The 11312-nt window shown below is 41.6% G+C and overlaps 1 protein-coding gene across 1 annotated transcript; it reads right to left on the reverse strand.

The window, feature by feature from the left end:
- Window positions 1-82: 82 nt before the first annotated feature.
- GLE1 (GLE1, RNA export mediator) lies at window positions 83-11221 on the reverse strand. Its single transcript, XM_014944278.1, has 16 exons — window positions 11097-11221; window positions 10367-10591; window positions 9008-9133; window positions 8655-8803; window positions 8269-8329; window positions 7740-7994; window positions 6732-6960; window positions 5740-5855; window positions 5464-5533; window positions 4972-5114; window positions 4196-4386; window positions 3587-3716; window positions 3159-3263; window positions 2074-2156; window positions 1853-1916; window positions 83-1198 (listed from the first exon to the last, which is right to left on the reverse strand). Exons 1-16 carry the CDS (start codon window positions 11190-11192, stop codon window positions 1130-1132), a joined length of 2112 nt encoding a protein of 703 aa, XP_014799764.1. The 5' UTR covers window positions 11193-11221; the 3' UTR covers window positions 83-1129.
- Window positions 11222-11312: the final 91 nt, after the last annotated feature.

Genomic DNA, 11312 nt, shown 5'->3' on the forward strand with positions numbered 1-11312 from the left:
TATCTCCTGTCTTCACCAAGGAGCTGTAGATTTCCTTGACCATCCCGCTTCAATAGAGAAAACAAACTGTGTAAACTTCAAATTACAAAGAAAAAAAATAATCAAACTTTAATATGAATTTAAACAGATTTCTAGAATGAACTATTCTCAGAATAATCCACCATTGGTACAAAAGTATTACAGTACTTGATACATAAAATACCTTGACATTGATAAGGAAAAAATCCATTTACATAAAAATATCTCTTATAAAATGCACCTTAGGTAACCCCCCATTTCCCCCTCAAATGATGGCAAAACACGAGCAAAAGTGCTACAATGAATGCACCATTTTGCCACCTTTTTTTTTTTCCTTTTAAATAAAAAAATGGACTATTAGCTTCCATCCATCTGATGGATAACAGATGCAGAAATTCTGCAGTTTCAGGAACTCTGCTCTTCTCCCATGAAGTTACTATCACCCGTGCAAACCTTTTGAAGCAGTGAGTCTCTCTCTCTCTTAAATCGAGAGTCCTGCCTCTTGGAGCAAAGTTACATTCAACAGAGAGAAGCGCCACCAGCACTTGGCCAAACGCCTTCATCAGTCTCCCTGTAGTCTTAAGATGTCAAGGCAAACAGGATGCAAGTACATCAGCATAATTAAAATTGAATTATAAAAGACGGATGCAATAAATACAAAAATAAGGTTCTAGAAGTAAATTTCTGAGATTGGTTACTTTGTTAAGACTTCGTAAAGCCATGAGGTATTTTCACTTCCATGAACAGAACAGCACGGTGCAAATTTTCAGCCCAAGAGTCTTTAATCTCTGAAGCCCAGAGCTCATCAGGATATTTTATGTACAACATCTTCCACATGTGTGATCATATGAAGGAAGAGTCCTTGATTTTCCATAATTTACTATACAAAAACTTGTAAAAATCCAAAGAATTGCTTCCAATTATTTGCAACAAATTAAACACAAGTTTGTTCTGCCCAACATAAATTGTGATGAATAAAACATTAACAGGCTGATGGAATATTTTCTCCTGATTCCTCTATTTACAGAATACATTTATTTTGCCTTTACATATAAACAGGAAGCCAGGTCTGAAAGCACCGACATCCAGGGGGAAAGAAATCTGAACTGATCTATGATCTCCAAAAGGAAGGCTGCAGAGAGCCCTTTGGTAGTGGAATTTCCTTCTTCTGTAGACATTTCTAAACAAAGAACAAAGAAAAAATATCTTAATTTGTCATCTCTTCTCAGGAATTACGATGGCTCTTACTGCACCCATTCAAAGCATTGCTAATAAAATGTACCAAAATTAATTCTGAAATGAAAGTACAAACTCTGAAGGGATCATATTTTAATATCATAATCTAACTCAACATTCACAAAAGAATTTAATCAAGTATTTTACAGTTTTGCAAGCCTTTTTAAAAAAATGATGCAGGATACAATGCTAAACAAGCCCTACATAAAGCATCTGCTTCCCGGTGTGTCTAATTGGGACAGCAGATAAAAAACAAGCAAATCACTGATAAAAAAAAAGCTGTTACAGAAATGACTCAGCAGAATTCTCCTCAACCTGCACATCTTCTCTCACTGGACTTCATTTATAATCAAAATACACGCTCACTGAGAAAAACTTAGATGTGAGGCAAGAAAGAAGCGAGGTGCTTGACATCCTAACTATCATTAAGGTAATTCAGTAACTGAGAAGTTACAAAAGATGGGTTACACCACAATGACAGGTCTGGACTCTCAGGTTTGCTGTGAGCAGCACCAGCCTCATTAGCGAAATGATGCATGTATCAAATGAAGGGAGAAAACCCAAACCACTTGAAAATTGAAAAAAACCCCATCTTTACCTCCAAGAATTGCTTGAAACGCATTAAAGAGCCCATCTGTCCAGAGCTGGTAATTGCTTCAATCCTGCAGAAATAACAGCATGTTTCAAAATCTACTTAGAAAGTTGGGTTTGATTTACGAGGGGGTGGAGGAGTGAATGGATGGACGAGTCATTCAAGCGCAAACACTCACGAAGTGAACACCAAGGATTATTTCCCATTCCTAATCACAGATCTCGTACCTTGGGATATAGTCTTCTTGGATAAGCAACATCATTTTCCAGAACTGAACGTGATACTGTTTCATGAGCGCGTTGCCGCACACCTACAGTACAGAAATCCACAAAGAGCAGGTTATGGAACTGGGTTTCAGGCTGGACACGACAATTTCAATGAACCTGTTCATATCAACCACTTAATATTTTATGCAGACATTTAAAGAAATATATCTACACCTACAATAAAAGAAGCAAATCCTCTAAATGCTATTACTGGTTCTGTTATCACTTTTTTTCTTGTTGACTGCGTGGTGGCCACTGACTGTTATTCTTCCTCTCCCGCCAGAAATAATAACTTTCCCTAATACCATTTAATGGGGCACATTGTGGGCACTTCCCCACCTTCATAACTGCAGTGTGGATTCATCAGCTTTTGTCACAGCCAGTTTACAGGGTGAATGTCCCTCAAACTTTACCACCACTAACAGAATCCCCACAGTGTGTTTCACTTTGCACTTTCTCATTTCTACTTTTAAAGTTCTTTGGAAGGCATTTGATAAGCACAGAAGCTGCTTGGGGTCATTTCTACTTTTAAAGTAGGCATTTGATAAGCACAGAAGCTGCTTGGGTTCAATAGCATGTGTCTCCCCTGACTTCAGCCTTTAACTTTTACTAAATCTCAGGCCTATATCCAAGCATATAGGATTAATATACATCAGGCTCTGTCTTTTTCAACCTGAAAATCCTATTTTCTGAACAAATTCAGCTGGAAAGGCCACAGGATCTTGTTGCATTGTAAAAACTGATGTCAAGAACTCAGACCTTATAGCACCATGCAACTATTTTTACGCTACCAGAAACCTTAAATGTAACCAAATCTTAACAACAGAAGTTGCATGTATGAAAGCTTCAGATTTTAAATCATTCAGCTCCAAAGCTGTATTTGCACGAATATGGAAACATTTACATTCCTTTCTGACGGAATAAGGACAAGTTAAAAAAAAAACAAAACTGCTGTTAAAATCACTATGAACCTCAGCAATCCCTTTAGAAACTAAAACATTACCAATTCAAGATCACTTTAGCTACCAGTAACCCACATCGCTTACCTCCAGAAAATCGAGCAGCACCGTCGCCGTCACATCAGCCAGAGGCTCCATATTCAACATCTGCGCAAGCCAGCGCCACCCATAGTTCAGCCCATGAGGATGTGGCTAGAAAGCAACAAAAAAGCTACTCACCACTTAAGTCTTGCAAAATGCTATTATTAAACTGGCAGTTTTCTGATGTACTTTCTTCTTTATAAAGTTATTTTACAACAGCCAAACGTAAAACTTGATCACTATGAAACTATGAAGGAAGGAAGTTTGTCTACATGACAAACTACTTTGTGTCCCTTTGTTGACTATGGTTATGACCATCTCCTTTCAAATATATTATGGGCTGGTTTAAGTTCAGCCTTAATTACGAATCAAGTTTGCAATACATACTGTTAGGATAGTAACAAGGTCTTAATTGCAGTTCCACACACACGTACCCCTTGTTTGTTTCCATAAGGCCAGCGGAGTTGAATAATAGCAGCATAAAGACGGATCAGTCCTGACATCCGTTTAAGAAAATGATCTTGCTCTTCCACTTTAGAATCCTTAACCTGATATCCAAGCATCCTAAGCAGGAGAAGACATTCCAGTATTAGTACAACAAAACACATTCAATGAGTCCCTCCCGTTCTCAGTTTACTCTAAGTCAACTGTATTGAGAATAGAGATACCCTAAAACCATGCAAGAATTATTGCCAAGGCTGATCATTACTCACTGGACCATACGTTCCACTATTTTATATCATATAGAATATTTAGGTTTTGTATTGGATATTTCCAACTTAAATCAAACTATGGCTATTGACTGCTCTTTGAGAAGGATGAGGAAGAAGCAGCAGAAAAGCACTTCCAAAGCTGAAGGACACAGCATCCTCCAGGGAAACAGAGTCAGGGGAGCTGCACACTTGTGAGTGAATCTCCAGAGTCTGTGCCAGCACATCACCGTGCCCACATCATCAGAGACATGGAAACGTGGGGTTCACTTAGAAGAACAGAGTCTTCACCCTTGCAGGGTTCATGCTGAAGAAGTACAGTAACAAACTTACCTCTGATACTCTTCCATAGAAGTCCCCTCTTTCAGTGCAGGGTAAAATGGCACAGAATAAGGACACTTTTTATGCAGATGAGCTAAAAAGAGGTCTCCAACTCGAGGGTGTATTTCCCAGATTCCTGAGGCCACCACAGCAATTGGGAAAGCTGCATCATGGTGAGAAGCTACTTCTTCTTCTCCTTGGTTCTGAAAAAGGAGGGGGTGAGGAAAGTCAGTCCCTACGCCTTCAAGCCATTTCTCAGACAAAAAAAAAATTCCTTTTTTGTGTCATTATCTTCTACTAAAGGATGCCAAAATTTCCATGGCTCTATAGCCAAGCCCAGAAAAGCTGATGAAGCCACAGGGGATGACAATAAACTTTGGCTCAGGATAGAAAAAAAAGGGGTTAGTGGATACAGGCAAAAAGTGCAAGGCTGCATGGATGTTTTCACTCCAAACAATCAAACGTTCAGAAATCAGTCGCAGTTTTACTCCATGGGCTAATTTTTGCATCTATTTGTCACAGAAAATGAAAGTTTCAAACACCCCAAATTTAGCAAATAAAGAACAGAGAAAAATATCGCCAACTAGTTTCAAACACCCCAAATTTAGGAAATAAAGAACAGAGAAAAATATCGCCAACTTCAAAAAGCAACTTAAACAGTGACACTTCATTTCTCAGGAAGGTGCTAACTACAGTTTTGTTCTCAGCAGTTGAAGACAAGAGGACAGTGTCCAAAAGAACTTCTTAAAGCACTAGCTACCACCCCAATAAAGAGAACATTTTCTCACCACAAATTTCTCCGCAAGTTTGTAATAAACAAAATCCAGACCCTGTGGATGCTGCGTCACTGATACAGTTCTCCCTCCACTCACAACAGACTTTCCAGAGAGCAGGTTATTGATCTTATCAAATATCTCTCTCAGCTGAGAGCCTGCAAACATATACAGAATGTACGGAGACAGAAGATTAGGAAACAGCAGACAAGTCTTAACCAGACGACATCACAAAAACTGGACCTACACCCTGAAGGGCAAGGCACCTCCAACTGCATGTTTGCTCCATCTGATTAAAGAAACTTAATTGTGATGAAGCAAGATGCCTCTGAGGAAAGCAACAGACCTTCAAAACATAAGCAAACACTGTGCTGCAAAAATCTGGACTGTATGCACACCAGTTTCTGCTATAGGGATAATTAGAGAAACACTGGATACTTGTGTCCTACTAAAAACTTCACAGCAAAAGGCATTTCAGTTGGATTGGGTTCTTAGCATTTTCCTGACCTGCTATTCTTGAGATCTGGCTCACAGGGATCGTAGCTGCTTTCTGCAAGTCTGTTTTTATCTTCTTAACCTGCAGAACAAACAAACAACTTTAAATAAAAACAATTCTAACTTAGCAGCCTCTATTAACAGTTATTAACTCTATTAACTCTGCTCGTGCAAACTGTCATAGTAGTCTACTTCTCTGTAAAGGTGTTTTGGTTTTGTTTTTAATGAAAGCTGTTCTATTTTCCCTAGAAATCAAGGCAATCACTCTTCAGCGTTCATTGTTCATACCTCATTGTTATCTTTGCAGTTGCTGATTCCACTGAAAGAAGCAACACATTGCTCAGCAGCATCTTGAAGCTGCTGGTACCACTGCATGGTACTTTCTTCTGCCTTGACTTGAAGTCCTGATATTAAAAAAAAAATAATCAATAACAGAAGACTAAGACAGACCTAAAACTCTAGTAAACCTTAAGAAAACTTTTTTTTAAAAAAACTGCAAGGAACTAGCAACTGCACGAGTGCTTTTTTCCCCAAGATGGAGTTTAAAAAGTTATGTTCATAAATGAACTACAAGTTTTCAAGCTATACAGGAGGCCTCCTTCTTCAGCTCAGTAGCTTGTATGTGCAGGATATCTGGAATTAACCTACTCTCAAGGAGGAAGCCACTTCAGTGCTCTCTGCTTGTGTGTTTTGTCGCATCATGCACGACCCATCTACACTCCCAAGAAGGCACAATGTTATTCTCTAATATTCCAATATATGGCATGCTGTCTAGGAAGAGCAAGTTTTGCTCTAGTTAATATCGTCAATTTATGCTGCATCAGTTTCATTTCAAAAGTTTGCTGCCAGCTGTCCTATACCCATTTTGCCAGTTGTGCTAAAAGTAAAGGCTTTGAGAAGGTAGGTAGTCACAACAGTAAGATTCCAAAGTACTATTCACCCTAACAGTACAAGAGAAGGATAGGAGGAAAGAAGGAAACTTCCTTCCTGCAAGGAAGGAAAGAAGGAAAATTTAAAAAAGGGGAAAAAAAGCCGCATCACAACAGTAAGACACCAAAGAACTATTCACCCTAACAGTAAAAGAGAAGGATAGGAGGAAAGAAGGAAAATTTTAAAAAGGGGAAAAAAAGCCGTACCAACCTTCAGTCACAACAGTAAGATTCCAAAGTACTATTCACCCTAACAGTACAAGAGAAGGATAGGAGGAAAGAAGGAAACTTCCTTCCTGCAAGGAAGGAAAGAAGGAAAATTTAAAAAAGGGGAAAAAAAGCCGTACCAACCTTCCTTCTGCTGCTTTCCACCTGACTGCTGGGCAGGGGCAGGGGTCTGAGCCTTCACCTGCTCTTTTTTCAGTAACTCTTTCTGCTTCTGCCTCTTTTCCTCTTCATCTCTCCTCCTTTTTTCTTCCACAGCTGCAGCGATTTCTTGCTGCATGCTGGATATCAACCCCCGCATCTCCTGCAGCGCTCGTTCCGTGTTGGCCACATCTACTTGAGTAGGGAAACCTCTCTGTCAAGAAACAGGGGGTAATATCACATCAGTCTTTTGTTCCATTATCTGTGGCCCAATGGCAAGAGCAAGGGGCCTTTGAAGCATTAGCCTTCAGATAACCTGGGAGCCAAATACACATTTTATCCTCTTTGGTGAAAATATCTTTTTCTCCTTTCATTGTACATTAACATTGGTCATAACATTTGTAAATAATGTTAGTCCGTGACTAGATCTCACAAGATCTTGGAACAAAAATTAATAACACACTTTGATAAGTACAGGGGAACCCAATGCAAAGCCTAGACAGCTTCCTCTGCAGAAAGCCAGCTGTGACAAGCTGAAGCAGAAAATTTGCCTTATTATAGTGTTTTATTTTTCAAGGTTTGTATCTCACTTTTACACAGAGAAAAAAAAAAAAACCACTTTAAAGGTAACTCAGTTACTGTAAAAAACCTTATAAGAGAACGTGTTCAGTATTTAACAATTTATGAACCTCTCTGCTTCCATGGTTGTCTCAAAAAGGGGCTTTACAGCATCAATAGTTTACAGTACTCTATATTGAGTCTTTCTCTTGTAGAAATCCTCATACATTTTTATAAGCCATTTTCAAGAGAACAGTTAAAGTGCCATAGAAAAGAATTCTCCTTTTAAATTAGATGCTCAATAGGATGAGTATCTAACAACATTTCTGTGACACCTTATTTAATGGCCTCATAACAAGCTGCCTTTGAAGACAACTACAGGAAGCTTTAGGAAGGAATGACAACCAAAGTTACGCACAACCCTAAAGCCTCTACCTCACTCGTGGTGCGGATGAGTCCTGACACCAGCCCACAGATCTGGTTGCCACGGTTACTGTACACAGAAAGATCAATTCTTGGCAAGTCTTTGTGTCTATAATTGGGATCAATCTGCTGGTTCAGCTGCAGCACTTCCTCCTGGATGGAATAAAGGCGACGCAATCTTTCCTGGCCCTCCTCCTTACGCAAACGCTCCAGCTCTTCCTGACGCTGCCTCTGCTGCTCTGCCTCGCGCAGTTTTAGGTTTAATATCTGGGGAGAAAAAGACAGAAACTACTTAAGTGAGTCCAGCTTTACAGGCCCTTTCTGGTCTGATGGCTCTGGCTTTCCAGATCTCTCCTGCTCCTACAACACATGTACCTTTACTGTGTTTCCATAACAATGCAGTAGGTGTCTACAACAGCACCAGAAAATACATTCTCACCCCAGGAGTGCCATGCAAATCCAAATAAATCAATTGGTCTTTCCAGTTCCCACCGAGTAGCCACGGTTCTTGTGTGAAAGATAAGTCTTAAAAGTCTCAGACCTTTGCTCGGTGTCGGTGTTCTTCCTTCAACTTCTCTTGCTGTCCCTGAGCCTCCTTTGAGCTACAACGGACAAAGACAGAAAAACTGTATTCAAGACATGCACAAGACAAAATAAAAACAATCACACAGCAAGTTACTTTTAAAATAAGCCAAACTTAAAGGCACTTTAATTGTCACAAATACATTCTTTTTGTAACCTTTGAAACCTCAATAGTAGCCAGAGATCTACTCTGGAAGACAAACAATAACATGATAGTTGATGTAAGAAAAGCAGCAGGTGAAATGTTCAAGCACAATTGACTAGGATAGAATTGTCAGGCACAAGAATTAATCCTCACATTGACTAAATGCTGTAGTATTTTAAGGATACCAGAGCTAATCTCACCTCTTCTCCATTACTTCTTGCAAATCCTGGAATTCCTGATGCTGCTTTAGCTCCTTCAGTTCATCAAAGCGCTTCAGCTGTTCACTCGCCAGGTCATACACTGCCCTCACCATCTGCTCCTGCTGCTCCTGCCGCTGCCTTAGCCCCTCCTGCAGATTGCAGAGGTGCCAGAAACACCACAACGTAGCAGTCACCGGAATTTGGACAGAAGAAAATACAAATGACATTGACCAAAGTGGGCCAACGTTTAGGATAACTTACTGTCCTGCTACTTTTACCAGGGCATTGCTACGTCTGGTTATGTAGCTCTCCTCCAATTCACATACATCCTCCAACATTTTTTCTTTTTTTACCTTTCCTTTCAACCTGTGCATCTCTTCGTACATCCGAATGCAGCCTTCGACTTCTGTAACTTTAGATGGCAGAACCGCTGAAAAGAGTTCTTGGTCCATTTCCAGCAGACTAAGATCTTCATTTCCCTGCGTGGTCAGCATATAAGCAAAATCAGGAACTGAAAGGAGCAACTCATGGAGGAAACCAGGTAGAACAAGTCTCCTAAACTGCACATTATTTGTAGAGAAACAGATAAAGGAGTCAACCAATGCACAACTTTTAGAGTAGTTATATACCCCAGTAGTGGGGCCTCACCATTTTGAATATCCTCCAGCACCTCTGTGAGGTTGGGATAATTACTTTTCCCAATTACTAAAATTGGCAGCAGAGATACCAAGAACCTATAGGACATTCACAAAGGCCAGCTGTCACCTAGAAAGGCTGGACAGGCTCCCCACGTTCTCCTAACACTCAGTGAAGATGTTACACTGGAATAAGCCAAGACAGGTTTATGCTTTGAATCGTTCTTCAGGAGGAGTCTTCAGAGTCTCTCTTACAACTTTTATCAGATCTTGCTGCTTCATTAAGATCTTTAACTCACAATATATTTCTTAAGTCTAAATGGAGCCAAGGTGATGCAAAACTTTGCTGCTCAGTATCATTGCTTGGATTGGATATGAGGAAAAATTTTTACACTGAAGGGGTTATTAAGCATTGGAATGGGCTGCCCTGGAGGTATTTAAAAGACAGGTTGACATAGTGCTTAGTGACATGGTTTAGTGATGTTTTTTTATCAGAGTTAGGTTGATGGTTGGACTAGATGATCTTAAAGGTCCCTTCCAACCTAGACAATGCTATGATTCTATGATTGTTAGGTGGTGAAGTCATAATTTAATGCATAGCAACGGACATCTGTTTTCAGTTTAGGTGCTTCATCAACTTCATTACCTCCATAACTCAACTTCCTACTCTTTCGCCTTGTAGGAGAGAGCCGTAGCACATCTAATTCATTCAAAGGCTCCAGAGAATCCAAGGGGGTACCCACAGACCCCTGCAACAGGCCTGATCCTACTCTGTGACCTTCCCTCCGCATGGATGAATCCATATGGCTAATCTATATAATCACACAGCTCCAACTAAATTTTCCTTAATTATGGTGAAAAAAGGAGTTTGCTTTTACCCTACTATAAAACACTATAAAAGCCTTGTTAATACCAATTTTATCATCACCCATTTATCCTAAAAAGTTGAAACTAAGCATGTTTTTCCCCCACAAATTAACGAAGCGCAAACCAACCTTTACCAGACAATTTCTGGCTGTGAGTTCACATGTTTTTTTCTCACAGCTGCTCACACAGGGGTTATAACCAGAGACCTACCTTGGTTTCACTTGGGTCTGTAGACAGAAGTGGTGAAGAGCCCCGGCAGCTCGCAGACGTGATCTTCTCCAGAGACGGTGACTGGTTTGTGAGAGGAGGGGATTCTTTAGGCGTTGAACTCCTGGAGGGGAGAGCTTCTGGGGCCGATCGCCCAACCACTCTGTCCAGGACCCAGCCGGAATACGGTGACAGCACCAGAGGAGACATGCATCCTTCCAAGATATCCTAGAGAGAACACATTTTCCATGAAGGCAAAACGCATCAAGAAATCGATGAAACATAACACATATTTAAAAAAAAAATCGGGTAGGTCAGCAGGTGCTTTATAACCGCAGATCAGAAGTGCACTGATGCCTTTCTTTCGCTGTTTTTTCAACACCTTTTCAAGGCTCCCTTTCTTTTGTAAGACAGCCACGCTTGAACCTTCTCCTGTCACACCTCCTCCTCCTCCTCCTCCTCCTCCCCAGGCCCCGCACCATTCAGCCAGTGTGGAGCAGAGGGGCCCGGCTGCTGACAGGCGAGGAGGAGCGGGGAGCAGAGCCACCACAAAAAACACTGATGTATTTTAAGCCCTGTTAACGAGACAAGGAGCCGAAACCACCGGGCCAGCACCGGAGGGACGACTCGCGGTTTCCCCCCTCAGCCGCCCACAGGGCGCGCAGACCCGCTGTGAGGAGCAAAGCGGGAGCCGCCGCGGCTCCCCAACCGCCCGCCGGGAGCGAGCCCTCACCTCATCCCGCAGCCAGTGGCGGCAGTAGCTCAGCCGGCCCTTGCTGGAGGTGCGCAGAGCCTCCAGAGTCTCCCAGCGCAGCTCCCGCGGCTCCATGGCGGCGCCCGCTCCCGGCACTGAGCTCACCCCGCTCCGCACTTCCGTTTCCAGGGCGCCTGCGGCAGCGGCTTCCCGCCCTGTGCCGAGGGGGCTGCCCCCTGGCGGGAGGGCGGAGCC

This window comes from Calidris pugnax, unplaced genomic scaffold (genome assembly GCF_001431845.1).
Source record: "Calidris pugnax isolate Ruff unplaced genomic scaffold, ASM143184v1 scaffold22, whole genome shotgun sequence".
Classification (NCBI taxonomy): domain Eukaryota; kingdom Metazoa; phylum Chordata; class Aves; order Charadriiformes; family Scolopacidae; genus Calidris; species Calidris pugnax.